The sequence below is a fragment of the Podarcis tiliguerta genome (genome assembly GCF_965153285.1).
Source record: "Podarcis tiliguerta genome assembly, chromosome: 3".
Taxonomy (NCBI): domain Eukaryota; kingdom Metazoa; phylum Chordata; class Lepidosauria; order Squamata; family Lacertidae; genus Podarcis; species Podarcis tiliguerta.
Genome location: NC_139536.1, coordinates 110,600,332 through 110,620,970, shown reverse-complemented (window position 1 = coordinate 110,620,970; position 20,639 = coordinate 110,600,332). Strand labels below are relative to the sequence as shown.

Here is a 20,639-nt window from a genome sequence, read left to right as displayed (position 1 = left end):
CCAAGCTGCTCCTGAAAGACAGCCAGGCACACCTTACCTTTTTCTTCACAGCCAGGGGCTGATCTGTGGCCAAAATCACCAGCAGTTTTTGCAAAGCGCCTCCCTCAATCGCAGCGACTTGTATTTTGGGGTTGCTGGGAAGAGAAATGGAACTCATTAGGCTCAGAGATACTTCAGTGTCCTGTAAATTTTGCTGCAATCCCACTTCTACAAAAGACAATTGCAGGGCAGGTTACTCTGAGAAAGATACTGCAAGGTTTTAAACGAAGCCTTTGAGTCCTATTGCTATCACTCTAAAGCGTCCATGTTTATTTTGCCTCGCAAGGCGCCACCTGCTGACTGAAAATGCAAGCAGCTCTAGTTCATTTCTCACACAGAGTATACACCGTATTTTTTGTTCTATAAGACTCACCTTTTCCCTCTAAAAAGTAAGGGGAAATGTGTGTGCGTCTTATGGAGCGAATGCAAGCTGCGCAGCTATCCCAGAAGCCAGAACAGCAAGAGGGATTGCTGCTTTCACTGCGCAGTGATCCCTCTTGTTGTTCTGGCTTCTGAGATTCAATATTTTTTTTCTTGTCTTCCTCCTCCCAAAACTAGGTGCGTCTTATGGTCCGGAGAAAAATACGGTATTTACCTGTGTGAAATACACACGTCTGCAGAAATAAACAGGGAAAGCCCCCCAAAACGAAAACGAAAACGTTACTTGCCAGCTGTTGCATGCTCAATAGCAAAGGGATCGTCTTGCCTTAATAAGATTTCATCAGACAATTTGTCCGTCTTAGCATCACAGTGCAAGAAAGACGTTCTTGCGTTTCCCTCCTGGTCAGAATGGCTAAAGACCAAAAGGGTGCGTCTGTTTCACACCGCGATAGTCACAAGGGAGGGTGTGTAACATTTGCAAGAGGCTGGAGGAGGAGCAAGACAATCTTGAGGCTTCCTCCTCCCCATTTTCCCATCCAAATCGTTGCACGGGACAAAGGGCATGTCCATTTAGAAACTCCCAAGTCCGGAGCATGTGAGCTCACAATGCCGCCACATGGAACTTCTGCGACATCTTGTGCGCCGGGAATACAAAACCACGTCCCCCGTTCACACGGGAACACTCAAAGTGGAGCATCAAGACTTTATGAGGTTATTTCATTCGAAATAATAGATAAGGTAAAAAAATGGTAAAGACCGTGGACAGTGAAGTCCAGTCAAAGGCGACTATGGGGTTGCGGTGCTCATCTCGCTTTCAGGCCGAGGGAGCCGGCGTTTGTCCACAGACAGCTTTCTGGGTCGTGTGGCCAGCAGGATTAAACCGCTTCTGGCGCAACGGGACACTGTGACGGAAACGAGCGCACGGAAACGTTTACCTTCCCACCGTAGCAGTACCTATTTATCTACTCACATTGGTGTGCTTTCGAATGGCTAGGTTGGCAGGAGCTGGGACAGAGCAACGGGAGCTCACGGGGATTTGAACTGCTGACCTTCTGATCGGCAAGCCCAAGAGGCTCAGTGGTTTATACCACAACGCCACCCAGGTCCGTATTATTTCATTTGAAATAATAACTGCGGATGGGAATTCGGTAATGAACTGAAATAAGCCGAAAATAAAGGAACAATGAATTGTGATGAAGGGGATATGCAACAGGTAGAAAGTATGCTATATAATGCAGCAGGAAAGGGCAGGAATGGAAACCCAGTAGTGATGTATGGAAGTGAGAGCTGGACCATAAAGAAGGCTGATCGCCAAAGAATGGATGCTTTTGAATTATGGTGCTGGAGGAGGTTCTGGAGAGTCCCATGGACTGCAAGAAGATCAAACCTATCCATTCTGAAGGAAATCAGCCCTGAGGGCTCACTGGAAGGACAGATCCTGAAGCTGAGGCTCCAATACTTTGGCTACCTCCTGAGAAGAGAAGACTGCCTGGAAAAGACCCTGATGTTGGGAAAGATGGAGGGCACAAGGAGAAGGGGACGACAGTGTTCTCGAAGCTACCAACATGAGTTTGACCAAACTGCGGGAGGCCATGGAAGACAGGAGTGACTGGTGTGCTCTGATCCATGGGGTCACGAAGAGTCAGACACAACTAAACAAGTAAACAATCACAACAGGCAACCTAAGGTCTGTGGGCCGTATGCGGCCCAATCACCTTCTAAATCCGGCACACAAGACTGTCCGGGAATCAGCATGTTTTTACATGAGTAGAATGTGTCCTTTTATTGAAATGCATCTCTGGGTTATTTGTGGGTCCTGCCTGGTGTTTTTACATGAGTAGAATGTGTGCTTTTATTTTAAAATGCATCTCTGGGTTATTTGTGGGGCATAGGAATTCGTTCATTCGCGCGCGCCCCCCCCCCCCAAATATATAGTCCGGCCCCCCACATGGCCTGAGGGATGGTGGACCAGCCCATTGCTGAAAAAGGTTGCTGACCCCTGTTTTTAGTAGTGTTTCTTGTAGGCTTTATGTAAACTTCCATTGCCAGCAAGGACCTTGTTGAATATGAAATAACGGTTATGCACCTTTGGGCTTGCAGTGAACTTATCGAGGCGAAAGGCTTTGGCAGAAAGAGGCATCTGGAAAAATGGCAGCGGGAAGGAAACAAGCCTTTTAATGTAAGCAAGAAGTGCCAGCTACCACATGAGCTTAATTCTGTGATGCGAGAAACATTTCAGGACCGTAAGCGGCAGATGGATGTTGGAAAACCACTGTATAATCGAGCAATGCAATTGGAAGTGAAATATGACTAGCGTAACTTGAACCAGTGGAAATGAGATGGAGGCCGTAAGGGGCACATGAGGCATTTGGGCTGAGGCTTTAAGTGTCACAGCAACTTGTTCATAAAACACTCCGCCACAGATTGCTGCTTCAGCGAGGGAATCTCTCCCCCTACCCCAGAGTTTCATTTTCACAGATTATTCCATTAATCTGCTCACTTAAATGTCACATCTGTTCCTTAATATTTTTAATTCAAGCTCATTTTCCACCTCTCCTTGGCTCTTCTGTTTCGATTAACTTGACGATTTATTTAAACACTTATTATCCAGGGCTGCATAATCTTATTCTCGGATCAGTCTTTCAGCTCGGAGAGAATAGGTGCTTCCTCCACAAAAGTCAAGGTGCACCCAGTCATATGCCGTTTCCCTCGAGGACTGAGAGAGAGAAAATGGGCTGAATTCTCTGGAGATCAGTTGGCACTGCAATTCTTCCCTATCACATGACTTTTAGAATTCGCCTTTATTCCATGGAGCTAAATGCATCTTAAAAAGTAGAGACATCACCTTGCCAACAAAGGTCCGTATAGTTAAAGCTATGGTTTTCGCAGTAGTGATGTATGGAAGTGAGAGCTGGACCATAAAGAAGGCTGATCGCCAAAGAATTGATGCTTTTGAATTCTGGTGCTGGAGGAGACTCTTGAGAGTCCCATGGACTGCAAAAATGAGAGGCACAAATACAAGATGGGTCACACCTGGCTTGAGAGCAGTACATGTGAAAAGGATCTAGGAGTCTTGGTTGACCACAAACTTGACATGAGCCAACAGTGTGACGCGGCAGCTAAAAAAGCCAATGCAATTCTGGGCTGCATCAATAGGAGTATAGCATCTAGATCAAGGGAAGTAATAGTGCCACTGTATTCTGCTCTGGTCAGACCTCACCTGGAGTACTGTGTCCAGTTCTGGGCACCACAGTTCAAGAAGGACACTGACAAACTGGAACGTGTCCAGAGGAGGGCAACCAAAATGGTCAAAGGCCTGGAAACGATGCCTTATGAGGAACGGCTAAGGGAGCTGGGCATGTTTAGAGGCCATCCTCTGAATGCATTATTCTGTTTATTCTGTTTATTGAATACTTCCTTTTTCTAGAGCTCAGTAGTGTGACATTTAGGGATGCGGGTGGCGCTGTGGGTTAAACCACAGAGCCTAGGACTTGCCGATCAGAAGGTCGGCAGTTCGAATCCCCGCGACGGGGTGAGCTCCCATTGCTCGGTCCCTGCTCCTGCCAACCTAGCAGTTCGAAAGCACGTCAAAGTGCAAGTAGATAAATAGGTACCGCTCCAGCGGGAAGATAAACAGCATTTCCATGCGCTGCTCTGGCTCGCCAGAAGCGGCTTAGTCATGCTGGCCACATGACCCGGAAGCTGTACGCCGGCTCCCTCGGCCAGTAAAGCGAGATGAGCGCCACAACCCCAGAGTCAGCCATGACTGGACCTAATGGTCAGGGGCCCTTTAAGGTGCTCCTGACCTGGACCGTAATGTGTGGCAGAGAAACAAAAGACCCTACCCTGTGATTTCACAACAGGTCCATGTGTTAGGATTAGACCGACAGATACTGCTATTTAACTGTCAAATTGGAATAGATTTAGGAGAGATGACAACGGTGCTGAATTTGCTCCCCTCCCTGTAACCTCTTGCCAGTGATGTTATACATATGGTCTTTTATCCGTGAAACACTTGATCCATATATACGCACTCAACTGCAAGAATATTTAAGTCTCCTTCGCACAATCAGACAAAACACACCCCAGCTCGATTCTATCCTTCGCACAATGTACTTGCAACCCTGACTCAACAACCATGATTTTTAATGATGTTTTGTATTGTGTTTTTAACGCATTGTCCTACTAGCACTCGAAAATGCAAACAGGATTTCCTGGTCCCCAGTGTACTGTCTGGGAATCAGGCCCCTGCATCCCCTCACCCCAAATCAATCTATTGACAAGATCTGCTGCTTATGTACTTATATATTCACTTAACTCTAGCCTACTTTCTGCAAATATAAAAGGGGGAGATCACGTATATAACCTTGTACTCCTAGGTGGAAAATATACAAATATACATCGCACAGTAAAGATATATATACACACACAACACTCCGCCAACCTCGAGAAACAAAAAATAATCCTTGTGTAAAAGCACAGTCAAATAGGAATTTTAAATATAGGATTTATTTATTATTATTTGCTGCTTTGGGAGGACACCCTTCAAAGTCCCAGTTGCGGGTGGTCAACATTCCTCCCTCTGACTGCTAAGCAACCGTGATTAAGCATCCTTAGCAATGGTGCTGCCTGCTGAGCCAACACCTTAAAGCTGCCTCTGTGTTTTGTTTTCTAACTTTCTTTAGGAGTGTCTGATTGACTTATTTTTTTAAGAAAGCTAAGGGTCTGGAGTCCCTGCTAGCTTGGGGCCTGGTACATGTGCAAAGGCAGCCCTGCTAGCACTTAACTGTTGGAGGTATGCGGGGGGCAGGGAATTATGATTGCTGGTGTTGCTATTTCTATTTGATCAATTTAAGCCGATTTTTCTTAAGAGCTGGTCCAGCACAGGAGAGGGTTCCCCACTCCTGCTCTGTTGTCTATTAAAAAGTTGGAAACATGCACAGAATACTGCAAGTGGCACTACAATCCCCATCATCCCTCACTACTGGTCTTGCCAACAAGGGATGATGAGAGCTGTGGTCCAAAGCCACTTCCGCCCTTCGGAGGAGGTGGAGTTGCGGGCTTCACAGCCCCACCATGCGTGCGGCGGCTGGAACCCAGCCCTGCACCATTGGGGGGGATTCCCGGCCGCATCACCTCCTGGCCAGCCAATCGGCTGGCTCCGGGGGTGTGGCCTGCCTTATTTAAAGCAGGACACGGCCGGGGATCTCCCTTTTTGCCGCCTGCCAGCTTTTCCCACCCTCCCACCCTATAAGGTTTTCGTTCCTTGACCTTGCTATGGACCTTGGTTGGTCGCCGTTGAGGGGCCTGGTAGGAATTTTTCCACTTGGCAAACTGGCACCAGCCACTTGGCTTTCGCCTACCTCATAGCAAATTGTCACAGCTTTCTTGGTATTGACGGTTAGGCATTGGTATTGTTCTGTAGATGGAAGAGGGGAGTTAGCGCCATCACATGCCTCACGTATTGAAGAGTAGTCCGATAAAGGATTCTGGGGTGCGTGGCCCTGTCTGAAGCCTAGGGAGGTGAAGCCTAAGGCACGCCCCCTATCGGTGACCCCGGGGAGTTCCTAGTTGATGTGCATCGGCAGGACTCCCCCTGCTGGTGGTTAACCCTTCCCAGACTTCAAGCGGATGGGCTGAAGTCAGATATACAGTGGTACCTCGGGTTAAGTACTTAATTCGTTCCGGAGATCTGTTCTTAACCTGAAACTGTTCTTAGCCTGAAGCACCACTTTAGCTAATAGGGCCTCCCGCTGCCGCCACGCTGCCGGAGCACAATTTCTGTTCTCATCCTGAAGCAAAGTTCTTAACCCAAGATATTATTTCAGGGTTAGTCTGTAACCTGAAGCGTATGTAACCTGAAGTGTATGTAACCCGAGGTACCACTGTAATAGGTTAGGACCAATGCCTAAGCCAATACTGCTCATCACCTGTAACCAATAAAGTTGTGGCCTTATCTAGCCCATTAACCTTAATAATTGTGTCATGTGTCATTATTTCCACTGGGGGGGGGGGGCTCGCCACGCAAACTAGAGCTGGAGACTGTAGTTTGGGAAACACTAGATTAGAAGAACTCCCCACCCCAGCCTACCCGGCTTCAGCATCAAACCTGAACAATGGCCGCTTTTAGGGTCCCCTTCTACCGCTGCAGCAAACCCGCCACCCTAACTCAACAACGGCGAGCCTGCGGCCTACTCTGCCATTCACCTCAGGTCTTCCTCCCCATCTCAACACGCATTTTGAGTGATTGCACCTCCTTCCCAGAAACCCTCCAGTCTTCAGATGCCGCCTGCATTTATTTCTACCCGAGTCTTACAAATGGGCTTTAGAAATGAAATACTGCCGACATTTTCCGGCCTCGGAATCGTTTTGTGAATGGGATAATAATGAGCGTGTTTGATCGAATGTAGAGGAGGAGGAGGAGGAGGAGGAGGGTTATGGCTCTTATGAGTATAGCAGGACGGCCAGCTGAGCACAGCATGGGTTTGATCCTTCTCCCTTCTCCACGCCCCCCCCCCCCCCAGCAAGGTGTGATGCGGCCTGTTTGTAAAGTAGTTCCTTTTGTTCTCCGCCAAGCATGCCTCTCTCCTGGTACGGAGGCCTGCCCCCGGCAACTGTTGCCATGGTTTTTACACTTCAGTGCATCGGTGAGGGGAGGCTGCGCCATGCAGCAGCTGTTATTTACGTGGCAGCGGCTATGAAAAATGGTCAAGGAAGCCAGGAGCCCCCACCATTTTTCGCGTTGGATCCTGCTGCCTTCCTCCTGATCCGTGCCAAATTAAAAGTTGCACCGCAGAGAAGTCGCTCGATGTGCGCAGGGGAGTCGACGTTTCCTAAGAGGGAAGGGAAGCCTTTGCCCGAAGGGAATGCATATTAGAAGCAATGCTTTTCAGGGAAAACCCACTTTTTGACAATCCATCCCCCATACAGTACCATATTTTTCGCTCTATAAGACACACCAGACCACAAGACGCACCTAGTTTTTGGAGGAGGAAAACAAGAAAAAAAATATTCTGAATCTCAGAAGCCAGAATAGCAAGAGGGATCGCTGCGCAGTGAAAGCAGCAATCCCTCTTGCTGTTCTGGCTTCTGGGATAGCTGCGCAGCCTGCATTCGCTCCATAAGACGCACACACATTTCCCCTTACTTTTTAGGAGGGAAAAAGTGAGTCTTATACAGCATAAAATATGGTATATACAGTGCTATTTTTCTAGCAAAAGATGTGCCGGAACTCACCATGAACGCCTCCCTTGTTCTCTTAGAATAGGGACGCGGGTGGCGCTGTGGTCTAAATGACTGAGCCTCTTGGGCTTGCCAATCGGAAGGTTGGCAGTTCGAATCCCCATGACGGCAATTTTTACCTTTTACCTTTCTCTTAGAATGGCAATGGAGCCCACCTGAGAGGTGCCAGAACTATCTGAGAAGAAGGCCACGGTTCACAAGAGACCCATTAAAACATGACTCCAGGCCAGACTCAAATGGGAGCGGGTAAGAAGAGAAGAGAAACCAAGCCAGGACAAGCTAAGTGCGTTAGCAGCACCGAAGCGGTCTCCCCAGGACGCAAACCTGGGCAGTGTGCAGTGCTTTTTTTTCTTCTTTAAAAAATGTTTAGGGATACTCTCATTTTGACTCAAGAAAATCACCATTTTATAGTTCAAATTGGGGGAAATAAATACAGTAAACTGACAAAAGTCTGAAGAACACGCATTACTCATATTGAAATGCTGCCTCTCAATGAGACGAAACTTTCGTCAGTAAAACACCACACATACACATTCCACACTGCTTCACACATTAAACGCCCGCTTCCCTCTGAGACTCAGGAAACGCCGGCAAAGGAAATGAAGCCGCCATCAGGGGTAGCAACGGAACTAACAATTCACCATGCTAGAGAAGAAACTATTTTAAAAAAACCAACAACAACCAGTTTCTTCTCCCATTAGATTCACAAAATGTTTAGGGGTATGTGTACCCCTGCGTCTCCCCAGAAAAAAAGCACTGGCAGTGTGTATGGAGATCCTGGGCTGTCCAGATGAGAAGACCCCCCTCTCGGCCTCACTGATGTGATCCAAAGGAAAGCAGACCAAGATGTTTGGCACCAACTTGGCTGCAGGACTTGTCGGACGGAAGGGACTTAGGGACTCCACTCTAGACTTGTGAAGGGTCTTTAGCCTTTTCTTCTCCTGAAGACATCGCTGAAGGCAGCAGAGGTTTAGGGTCAGAGTTTTCCTTCTCCTAGATGGGCTCTGTCAGGAGTGGTGCAGGAGCCGGGCCCTGTGACCAGTAGGGCTTCGCAGTTTGTTCTGGAGAGGCAAGGCGTGGTCGCACAGGTGAGGCCGCTTGGTAACACACGGCACCTGGTGGCTAGAGCCAGGAAGGGCTATAAGGTCAGCAATATCCCTTCGGCTCTTTGCCACAGCAACACGCTTCCTGCCTTGGGCTTCGTGACTCTGCTGCTCGACCCTCAGACCCTTGAACTTCATGACTCCTTGCTTCTCGACCCTCGGACCCTTAACTTCGTGACTCCTTGCTTCTCGACCCTCAGACCCTTAACTTCGTGACTCCTTGCTTCTCTACCCTTGGACCCTTGACTCCTTGCTTCTTGACCCTCAGACCCTTGACTTCGTGACTCCCTGCTTCTCGACCCTCGGACCCTTGACTTTGTGACTCTTTGCTTCTCTACCCTCGGACCCTTGACTTTGTGACTCCTTGCTTCTTGGCCCTTGGACCCTTGACTTTGCGACTCCTTGCTTCTCGACCCTCGGACCCTTGACTTTGTGACTCCTTGCTTCTCGACCCTCGGACCCCTGACTTCGTGACTCCTTGCTTCTTGACCCTCGGACCCCTGACTTCGTGACTCCTTGCTTCTCGACCCTCGGACCCCTGACTTCGTGACTCCTTGCTTCTTGGCCCTCGGACCCTTGACTTTGTGACTCCTTGCTTCTTGGCCCTCGGACCCTTGACTTCGTGACTCCCTGTTTCCTGACCCTCCGACCACTGGCTTCTGGACTCCTGTTTCTGCTCCCACACTGCCATCTTGCCCCCGGTCCGGACATCCTCAGCCAGGACTTCGATTGCCCATAGACCGGACCGTGACAGGCTCCCTTTCCTGCTTGACAAGCCCCACCTGCCCCTCACTTCCCTTTATTTACAGCTCTGTACAAAGAAATGCAGATCCCGGATGTGTTACAGGATCTCTCCGCCCCACAGAAGGCAGGCCACATACACTGAGCTGTTTAACCCTGTAGGCTCAGGTTCTCCTCACAACAGCATGTGCAGAAACCGCCTTCTTGACTAGTGGTCTCTTCCGCTCAATCCTCCAGAGCCTGTCTTCGCATGCAGGAGAAGCCCCTAACTCACTGAGAGTTTGAGACCCATCGGCTACCCTCACCTGGTTGAGCCGGCCAGTCAAAGCCGTTTCCCGGGACGTGGCCACTGCTGCAGACTGACAGCTTCAAGGACCCACAAGTGAGAGCAGAGGGCAGGTTGGGGACCAAAGGTGGACAAACGGCAACGTGTTCCCCACCGGAGGTACAGCCTCTAATGCCCCATATACCATAATAAAATGGTTAAACCTTTAAGGTGCTGCAAAGCTCCTTGCTGCTTTGGCTTTAGAAAACAGCTGCTCCTCTAGAAATTGTAATGAAAAATAAGCACTTGTTAAGCGGCTAAATGAATTGGAATACTCTATGGATAGCTAAAGAAAACAACCAGTACCTTTTCTTTAAATTTTAAGGTGCATAAAAAGGCTCACTCCCACATAGATGACTCACAGCAAGGCTCTTATTCTCCTGCAAATTCATGGCAGAGCCAGGAAGACGAAGGAAGCAACTCCTTGCTATAGATCTCACATAGGTAAAGGTAAAGGGACCCCTGACCATTAGGTCCAGTCGTGACTGACTCTGGGGTTGCGGCGTACAGCTTCCGGGTCATGTGGCCAGCATGACTAAGCCGCTTCTGGTGAACCAGAGCAGCGCACGGAAACGCTGTTTACCTTCCCGCTGGAGTGGTACCTATTTATCTACTTGCACTTTGGCGTGCTTTCAAACTGCTAGGTTGGCAGGAGCAGGGACCGAGCAACGGGACCTCACCCCGGGACCTCGCCCCGTCGCAGGGATTCGAACCACCGACCTTCTGATCGGCAAGTCCTAGGCTCTGTGGTTTAACCCACAGCGCCACCCGCGTCCCTTTATATCCCAAATAAAAAGGGGCAATTCCAGCCAGGGGATTCAACGTTCGGATAGTCTGTGGGCTTTAAACCGCAGATCTGATTCCTGTGATGGAAACAGTTGAGGCTGTACCTGGAAACCAACGAGACAATGCTTTGACAAGACACAAGACAAGTGTGGAGAGTGACGGGACACGACTCAGGAGCAGAGCATGCAGAAGGGACCATTTTCAATCTTTTCTCCAGTTAAAAACATTGCAGGCAACAGAGCCAGCAAAGGTCTGTTGGTCCAAGGCATGGGTAGGCAAACTAAGGCCCGGGGGCCGGATCTGGCCCAATGGCCTTCTAAATCCGGCTCGCGGATGGTCTGGGAATCAGTATGTTTTTACATGAGCAGAATGTGTGCTTTTATTTAAAATGCATCTCTGGGTTATTTGTGGGACATAGGAATTCGTTCATTATTCCCCCCCCCAAAAAATATAGTCTGCCCCCCCACAAGGTCTGAGGAACAGTGGACCTGGCCCCCTGCTGAAAGTTTGCTGACCCATGGACTCCAAGGCCTTGGGAGAGACCCCGTCCACCACAGAAAACACAATGCTGGTCTAGATGGACCAATGAAAGTTCATCGGCAAATTTGCTTTCAAGGCAAGACGCCACCAGAAGTGCCGCGAAAGAGAGAAACCGGTTTCAAGCACAGCCAAGTTATTTTCTTTGTTGTTCTGCTGTTGTCACCTCTGCTGCTGCCATTCAGCTGATCACTCTAGGGGTGGCTTTTCCCACCGCGGCCAACGTGCTGCGTCTTGAACAACAAAGCCACATGACACATCCCGAAATTCCTCCTCGAAGAACGGCATAATAACCAGCTTTTATTCGCTTGTCTAGGGCACCGGTTGTCTGCGTTTTTCTTTCTTGATAACCACACACTAAGCACAACACGGTTTTAATAATACACACAGCCTCTAGAAATCTGGATTCAGGCATTCAAAGAAAAATTCATGCAGTGATAGAGAACCTTCACTAGTTTTTTAAAAACCACAACCACATCAATATTATTTGGACTTATTTGGCTTCTACAGAGGCTTCTTACTGTTGCTACAATTCAAACACGTTATGAGGAAGGCAAAGGAAAAATGGACAAATATCGATGCTGTGGGGAAAACAGTGCTTGAACCACACAGCAAGAACTGGGACCGGCCCAACCTTGAGGCAAGGTGAGGCAATTGCCTCAGGTGGCAAGATCCTGGCCTTTGGCTTAGAATCAGTTTGATTCCCTCCCCCTCTTTCTTTTTCCTTTCTCCTCCTGTGAAGAGGCTGCATGCTAATGTTTTAATGTTGTATTTTAATCTTGTTTTTTAAATTGTATTTTAATCAACTTGTTTTTATTATTGGTTGTTAGCCACCCTGTGCGCGGTCTTGGCTGGGGAGGGCGGGGTATAAATAACATTTATTATTATTATTATTATTATTAAGATCCACTGGACCATAAAGAAGGCTGATTGCCGAAGAATTGATGCTTTTGAATTATGATGCTGGAGGAGACTCTTGAGAGTCCCATGGACTGCAAGATGATCAAACCTCTCCATTCTGAAGGAAATCAGTCCTGAGTGCTCACTGGAAGGACAGATCCTGAAGCTGAGGCTCCAAGACTTTGGCCACCTCATGAGAAGAGAAGACTCCCTGGAAAAGACCCTGATGTTGGGAAAGATGGAGGGCACAAGGAGAAGGGGACGACAGAGGACAAGATGGTTGGACAGTGTTCTCGAAGCTACCAGCATGAGTTTGATCAAACTGCGGGAGGCAGTGGAAGACAGGAGTGCCTGGCGTGCTCTGGTCCATGGGGTCACGAAGAGTCGGACACGACTAAACGACTAAACAACATTAAGATCCACAGGGGCAGCAGATCCCAATGTCAGTCTTTCTTCTCTCACCTCCGCCCTTGTTCCTGCTGTAGATCTTCCCTAGCAGAGAGGCGGGAACACCATTTTGGGGTCAACACCAGGTTCCAAAATGTATTGGGCCTGCCCTGGCCAGAACCATGAATTCACATGGATTGAATAATGGAGCAGAAAACAGTTTCATGGATTCAGTCCTCCACAGTGAAGAGCCCCCAATGTGGCTTACATTTGCCATTACTTTGGGTACATGACATGAATTTCAGCCATTTTCTAGGCAGTTCACAAAGGCTGCAACCCTATACATGCAATTACCTGGTAATAAGTCCCACCGAACTCAGCAGGACTTATTTCCAAGTAGATTTATGCATAAGAGTACGCTGTAAATCAATAAGGCTTGCGTTTCTTTCCACTGCCCAGTACTTAATTTCTCTATTGATTTTTTTTAAAAAAAGCATTTCTGGCAGGTGTGAAGGTTGTTTGGTAGCCGAAAGAATTTCAGCAGCACAGAAAATTTTCCTTATACCATAAATAGCGCTAATGAAGTCCCAGGCCGAAAGCAGAGGATTCTGGAACAAAAAGCTTCAAATGAAATTTAAGAATAAAATGGACTGGAAGTGTCTTAATATTGCCTTTGACGGCATTACCTTGCAACAGAATGCAAGCTAGCCTCTCAGACACGTAATATCACAATTACTGATGATATTTAGTAAGTGGGAGCTTATCGGTGGCTAATAAATAACAGATCCTAAAGGGCTCAGGTAGAAGGTCAACAACACTCACAACCACTTTGACCCATGGCTTACGTGCCTCTACAGTGTGGAGCAACAGCAATCTATTCCCACCAATTGGTATCAATGGGCACGTTTGTCATTCATTTATTCATCTAAACACATTTATTCAAAAGCTACAATACAGCTTTGTCCACTGTCATATTGCCACAGAGCGATCATGTCAATCCTCAATCCCTCATCACGCCAAATACCCTCAATAGGAAGCCAGCTACTGATCTGGTTTACTAGACGTTTTCAATTCATATATCCCCTCCACTCTGTAATGAGGACGGCATTAAAATATCCCGTTCTGTGCTAAGAGATGGAAATGAGAAACGGTTCCTACCAAGGAGGACTGGCAGATAAAACAGCTGGACTATGCAAAAATGGTGGAACTTACTGGAAGAAAGGGACACAGGTGGCGCTGTGGGTTAAACCACAGAGCCTAGGACTTGCCGATCAGAAGGCTGGCGGTTCGAATCCCCGCGATGGGGTGAGCTCCCGTTGCTCGGTCCCTGCTCCTGCCAACCTAGCAGTTCAAAAGCATGTCAAAGTGCAAGCAGATAAATAGGTACCGCTCCGGCGAGAAGGTAAACGGTGTTTCCGTGCGCTACTCTGGTTCGCCAGAAGCGGCTTAGTCATGCTGGCCACGTGACCCGGAAGCTGTATGCCAGCTCCCTTGGCCAATAAAGCGAGATGAGTGCCACAACCCCAGAGTCGGTCACAACTGGACCTAATGGTCAGGGGTCCCTTTACCTTCACCTTTACTGGAGGAATGAGAAACCAAGAAGAAAAAGAAGAAGAAAAGCATTAAATAAAGAATGGGGAAAATTTATAGACTATTTGAAAAACTATTGCAAACAACTTAATTCATCAGCAGGATTAATATGAATCGAGCAGTGGTGTGTGTGTGAGAGAATTCTGTTTACTGATTACTCCTTAGACTTCGTGTGTGTGTGTGTGTGTGTGTGTGTGTGTAGAGTCTAAGGAGTAATCAATAAACAGAATTAATTGGGATCTGCAGTAGTAAAGGTGAAAGTATAAGAAACCACTGAGGGGGAGGAGGGAAGTAGAATCAATTAGATGTATTTTAGTATATGTGTATTTGTGTGATTATTGTAAAACGAAAAGTAAAATCATACAAACACACCCACACACTGTTCTTCTTCAATAAAAGAGGAAAAAAGAGACCAAACTGGAACACGTTCTACTATGCATGCCACATCACCATAAACTAAAGGAGTCCTATGTCAAATTAAAATCTTTGTGGACGCGAGACATTCTAAAGCTGAAGTGGTTCAGTACTTCGCTTCTGAGAAGGAAAAACCCGAAAGGTGCATACATGACCTGCCACAGGACTTTGCCCTCTCTGGAAATCTTATCCAAGCAACGCATCTGTCTTCTCTGCGTTGGTACAGCATATGTTATCATTCGGCGTTATGTTTCTGAAGGGCCTTGAATCCTTTCAGCAAGACATTTATTTTCATTTTCATTTTTAAAATGAATCACCATCTGATTACCATAGTCTCTGCTCCAGCATCTTGTTTCTTTGCTGTGAAATATACCTGGCATCCTGGAAACCTCTACCTGAACAACTGAACGAAGTCACTCCTTTAGTCACACTGAAGCCATTGGGCACCTGTTTGGTCAATTTTAAGACCAGTAAGTAGCTGTCAGGGAACTGCCATCAGTGTCCGAGGGAGAGCGCAAGCTCCGACGGGATCCCAGAGAGTGTCCCGGGAGTGGGAGGGGCAGCCCATCTTCTGGGGGAGAGAATCAGCATAGCTCCAGTGGAGAAGGGGGGGAGATGGGGGAAGCGGCGAGGCGATCCCATGACTCCTTGCCTGGGACCAGCAGGGAGAGAAGGGGTCCTCCGCTGCCCACACCCTCCTTGCGCAGAAGGCTTCCGCGCAGGGAGAGTAGGCGTCGACTTGGCGCCAAAGAACTTCTTTGCTGGAAGAAGTTTAAGAAACGCCCACTGATGGATTCTGCCAGCAATTGAGACGGTCACGGGCGAGTGGCTGCCCGGACAGGAAAGGTTCACTCAGGCAACCCAGCCAGACGTTGGGACAAGCTTACGCACGAGCAACCCCTAGAACCATTACAGTAGCCTTGCGCAGTTGTCCAGTAACCACAGGGCATCTTTAATCTTTTCTGAAATTACTAATTCTGACATTGAGGAGCACCAAGCAGTTCACCACACAGCACGGTGGCCAAATCTGTGCCCACCCTGCCTAATGAGGGAGACTATTACTGCCCATTTCTTAAGGTTAATCTGGTCTGCCGCATTCTTTCTCAACTGCATCAAGCAATTGGTCCCTTACCTTTCCTGCCCCGACCTGGCCACAGTGATCCATGCGACGGTCACCTCCAGGCTTGACTACTGTAATTCGCTCTATGCAGGGCTACCCTTGAAGCTGTCCCAGAAACTCCAGCGGGTGCAGAATGCTGCAGCGGGGCTCCTGAAGGGGTCTCTGCCATGGGAGCATATTCACCCAGTGCTTTTCCAGCTGCACTGGCTCCCGGTGAAGTACAGGGTCAGATCTAAGGTGCTGCTTTTGACCTTTAAAGCCCTTCACGGCCTAGGACCCTCGTACCTACGGAACCGCCTCTCCTGGTATGTCCCACAGAGGACCTTAAGGTCCATAAATAGCAACATCCTAGAGGTCCCAGGCCCTAAGGAAGTTAGATTAGCTTCAACCAAAGCCAGGGCCTTTTCAACACTGGCTCCAGCCTTGTGGAATGCTCTGTCTCATGAGACCAGGGCCCTGCGGGATCTGATTTCTTTCTGCAGGGCCCATAAGACAGAGTTGTTCCGTCTGGCCTTTGGCTTGGAGCCAATTTGATTCCCTCCCCCTATTTCTTTTTCCTTTTTCCTCCTGTGATGAGGCTGCATTTTAATGTTTTAATGTTGTATTTTAATCTTGTTTTTAAGTTGTATTCATTCAACTTGTTTTTATTATTGCTTGTTAGCCGCCCTGAGCCTGGCCTCGGCTGGGGAGGGCGGGGTATAAATAAAATTTATTATTATTATTATTGTATCCACACAGATACTCACCTGGACAGTGCAGCTCCCAGGACGAAGGACGCATATTCCTTCACCAACGGCTCCGTGCTGTTCAGCCCATTAATCAAAAGCTGGAGGCCACCAATGGAAAGCAAATCTTTTGCATTGTCCACCTATAAAATATGTTGTTCCACATTCAAGCAACGATTTGTGCATTTACACGTAAGGGTGGGTGTTGATTTTTCTATTCAGAATTTACACACGAAGTACAACAACCATGATCAAAACCTGATCCATCCACTTAAAAAAGATTAAAGGCAAAGCAAAAACCTCTTGCCTTGAATCGTATGATGCCGTCTCGCTACAGGAACATCATGTTCGAATTCTGAAGATACAATAATACAAGATACAAAGGGATCCAGAGTGTTGCTTTGCAGAATAGCTCCTTTCATTTACTGAAAGGATCAATACCCAGCAATATATACCACCAAGGAAAGGGTGGGAGGTGATTTTTGCCCATTCCCCCTGCAAACCCCCACACTTCTAGAAGGTCTCTCAACTAGAAGCTGTGGGGGGAGCAGGGAGCAACAAAAAAACCCCACCTCTACACTACCATAAACTCCAGCAGAAGTTTCCTGTGAGCAGAGTTCCACTCAAAGGAACTCTGGACCCAGCCCTGTCACAACCATCAAATACAGAAGAAATTGCTGAAAACCAACACATTATTAGCTTACTGAAAGCTTCCCCAGAAAATACTCTTAACTGAAAGGAATGACGCTATCAAACAAAGATGAAAATTTATTTCTCTAGGAGACCATAGTTGGGAGCCTGAGGAGTTCTGTGTCTCTTACCAATACAAAATGTTTTATATTTTAATTTAACAGGCAGGGTTAGAGAGTCAGAAATACTCACGGACTGGCAATAAGCATTTGTATTATTGACTAGAAACTCATCAACCAGAACAAATGAGGTGGAAAGAGGACTTGAGATATTGATCGTAAGATGACTGAGCCAACAGTGTGAGACGCTAACTATGGCTGGCCATTTTAGCCATGACAAATTCCGGCAGGCCTGTCTCAGAAGAACAGGAAGGGAGCAGTACTTTTCTCACACAGCACAGGAAAGGCCATATATGAACCACTGGGTCCAGATTGCTCAGGTTCAAGAAGGTTGCATTCCAGCTATACAAAGTGCAAAGGAACAGAACTAAAATGATAGCTGGAGTTGAGAATTTATCATGAACCGAGAATTTGGGTCAGCTCAGCATAGGAAAGGCCGACGGTAGGCTAGCAGTCTACAAAAGCTACAAGAGGAATGAATGCACAAGGGAAATTTAAGCTAGGTTATGGCCTAGGCATGGGAAGCGGGTGGCGCTGTGGGTTAAACCACAGAGCCTAGGATTTGCCAATCAGAAGGTCAGCGGTTCGAATCCCCGCGACAGGGTGAGCTACCGTTGCTCAGTCCCTGCTCCTGCCAACCTAGCAGTTCGAAAGCACAAAAAGTGCAAGTAGATAAATAGGTACCGCTCTGGCGGGAAGGTAAACGGCGCTTCCGTGCGCTGCTCTGGTTCGCCAGAAGCGGCTTCGTCATGCTGGCCACATGACCCGGAAGCTGTATGCTGGCTCCCTCGGCCAATAAAGCAAGATGAGCGCCGCAACCCCAGAGTCGGCCACAACTGGACCTAATGGTCAGGGGTCCCTTTGCCTTTACCTATGGCCTAGGCTAGGGTACAAGAATCAACAGAACCCTCTTTTGGTTTCCCTTTTCAAATTCCTCATATATTCTGCCTAAGGCCCATCAGCAAAAATTCACTTTGCATTCTGCTCTCGGGGAAATACTTGCAGCACCACCAGCATTAACTCATACATGTTTACCTAGATTTAAGGCCCATAGATTTTAGTGCAATTTGCTTTTGACTAAGCGCGCTTAGGACTGCAGTCCTAAATGAACACTGCTCTGGAAGACTTTCCTTTTGGGCAAACAAGGAACCCATGATTAATTCATAAAAGGACGGATGCCAAAGCTCAGAGCAGCCTAAAAGCTGTACCACGTAAGCCAAAAGCATCTCCTCGAGCCTAGGAAAATCCAGTGGCAACATCACTTTCCACATTACTTTATGCGTCCCAGGTGATAAGCCCTGGCACTCAAAAACAAACAAATTCCAATAATGATTTTTGGCACGCCCTGGCACAAATTAAAGCCTCTTCATTATTGTGTTCAATGAAGACTTGGCATCTAATAATGTCATGTTCCAAATGTTTACAATCCACTTACACAATTTCACACACAACAGTGTTTACACCCAAACGCTTACAACTGTGTTCATCTGTCTAGGTAAAATGCCTTGTGAGAAGAAGCCGGGTGCCACAATTCTGCAACATCTGGTACTGCAAGAAATCTATTTTTACGATTCCACGTTCCCGGAACATTGCATACCAGCTGCCAATGTTTATTTTAAAAAATCTTCTTACCTGATGAACGTAGTATTCGAGATCATGAAGTGCTGTTATTTTCTCCTCCAGCGTCGAAGTGGAACTGTTGAATTTGTTGATTAATTTAAACATAATTTCAAAGTCTGTTTCTAGCTGCAGGTTGAGCTCTCTGAACTCTTCCTTAAGTTTTTCAATGGGACGGAACCTTCTCCTGACATCTTCTTGATGAGCCTTGGAATCAAGGGGAAAACAAACCGAAATAGCACACACCAAAATTAAAACACCGCCAAAGTTAATTATTTTGTTTGTGTTTAGGTATATATGAGTAACCTCTGTTAATTCAGCAAAAAACAAGGGGCCATGTATAATTTTATGCATGCTGAGGATGCAACTAGATATTCTAAGGGACAAAACAAGATGGAAGATATGTGACTGGATCTTAGGTAAAGGTAAAAGGACCCCTGACCATTAGGTCCAGTCGTGGCTGACTCTGGGGTTGCGGTGCTCATCTCGCTTCATTGGCCAAGGGAGCCAGCGTACAGCTTCCGGGTCATGTGGTCAGCATGACTAAGCCGCTTCTGGCAAACCAGAGCAGCACACGGAAATGCTGTTTACCTTCCCGCTGGAGCGGTACCTATTTATCTACTTGCACTTGGACGTGCTTTCAAACTGCTAGGTTAGCAGGAGCAGGGACCAAGCAACGGAAGCTCATCCCATCGCGGGGATTCCAACCGCCGACCTTCTGATCAGCAAGCCCTAGGCTCTGTGGTTTAACCCACAGCGCCACCCGCATCCCTGACTGGATCTTACGGTTGTTTTAAACATAAAAGCAGCTGTGGGGAGGCAGGTTGCATTAATTCTTCTGACCTCCCACTGCTTCCTATTACTCTCTCCAAAGCTGTGCTTAGACCCTGTGGTCTACACCTTGCTCTCAGGAGCTGAGCTGTGGTATTGCACAAGTCTCATCTGTTGCACTGCTCACATACGAGTAGACCATGACTTAAATATTCAGCAGCACCTGCAATAGGTGATATTCAACATATGAATTAGTTTTAGGACAGGAGCCTCCAGAGAAGCAAAATGACTTTCTCCAAGTTCAAAGTCAAGCAGCTGCCAGAATGCAGTGAAAAGACAAGAACTGTGATTTGCAAACAGCAAGCAACACTCCTCATTATTTACTAATTATGTTTTCTTTAGATTCTATTTGAGGCTCTTACAAGATAGTTAATTAAAAATGCTTAACAGATTAGGCTACCCCACAGACATCAGAAAGGGAAATTAGGTGCTCTCCTGTGAAATCTCGTCCCTCACACACAGCTCCTGGAAATCAAACCCGACAAGATGTCTTTTCCCTAAAAGCCGGCTGGGACTTCCTCCAAACTTTCACGCACAAGGGGCTGGAGACTATTCCCAATACATTTTTAACTGACAATTTCCAGCAACGTCACCTTTAACCCTAAGCATTCAGGGAATAATTGAGCTTCATATTAATGAGTATTAATGGGCCAAGGTGAAGGGGCTGCATTACAGCTTCTGAATTTTTGCTGATTTAAGGGCCTCTTCCTAAAATGAAAAAAATATAAGGTTCAAGAGCCCCACTTAAAGAGGGGGAAAAAACCCTTCCATGAGCCTACAGTACCTTTTGACGTCACAGCCAGGCCCCAAAGCATTGAAAAATGATAATGAATTCCTAAGGAACCTACTCTTAATTGGCAGCCGTGGCTCATTTTGCTAATGTTTTGTAGCAAGGGAACTGAAAAATTAGACTCCATTCCCTAAGACTGGGGTGTGTGTGTGTGTGGATTTTTGGCATTCCTAGATGTTGCTGAACTAAAACACCCATCTTCCATGGCCGCTGACCATGCTGGCTGGAGCAGTTGCGAGTGAGGAGTCTCAACATCTTTTTCCATGTGTGGTGGACTTTCGGGAAATGATACATAATGAATT

General features: G+C 47.3%; 1 protein-coding gene across 2 annotated transcripts in view; it reads right to left on the bottom strand.

Annotated features, from left to right (window-relative positions):
- SIL1 (SIL1 nucleotide exchange factor) overlaps nt 1-20,639 on the bottom strand; it is a 55,682-nt gene that overhangs the window by 10,776 nt on the left and 24,267 nt on the right. For both annotated transcript variants that reach the window (XM_083435393.1, XM_083435394.1), the window contains 3 exons: nt 18,732-18,923; nt 16,312-16,433; nt 38-134 (listed from right to left, as the gene is read on the bottom strand). In XM_083435393.1, the coding sequence (XP_083291519.1) occupies nt 38-134; nt 16,312-16,433; nt 18,732-18,923 (411 nt within the window). The remainder of the gene's footprint in view (nt 1-37; nt 135-16,311; nt 16,434-18,731; nt 18,924-20,639) is intronic.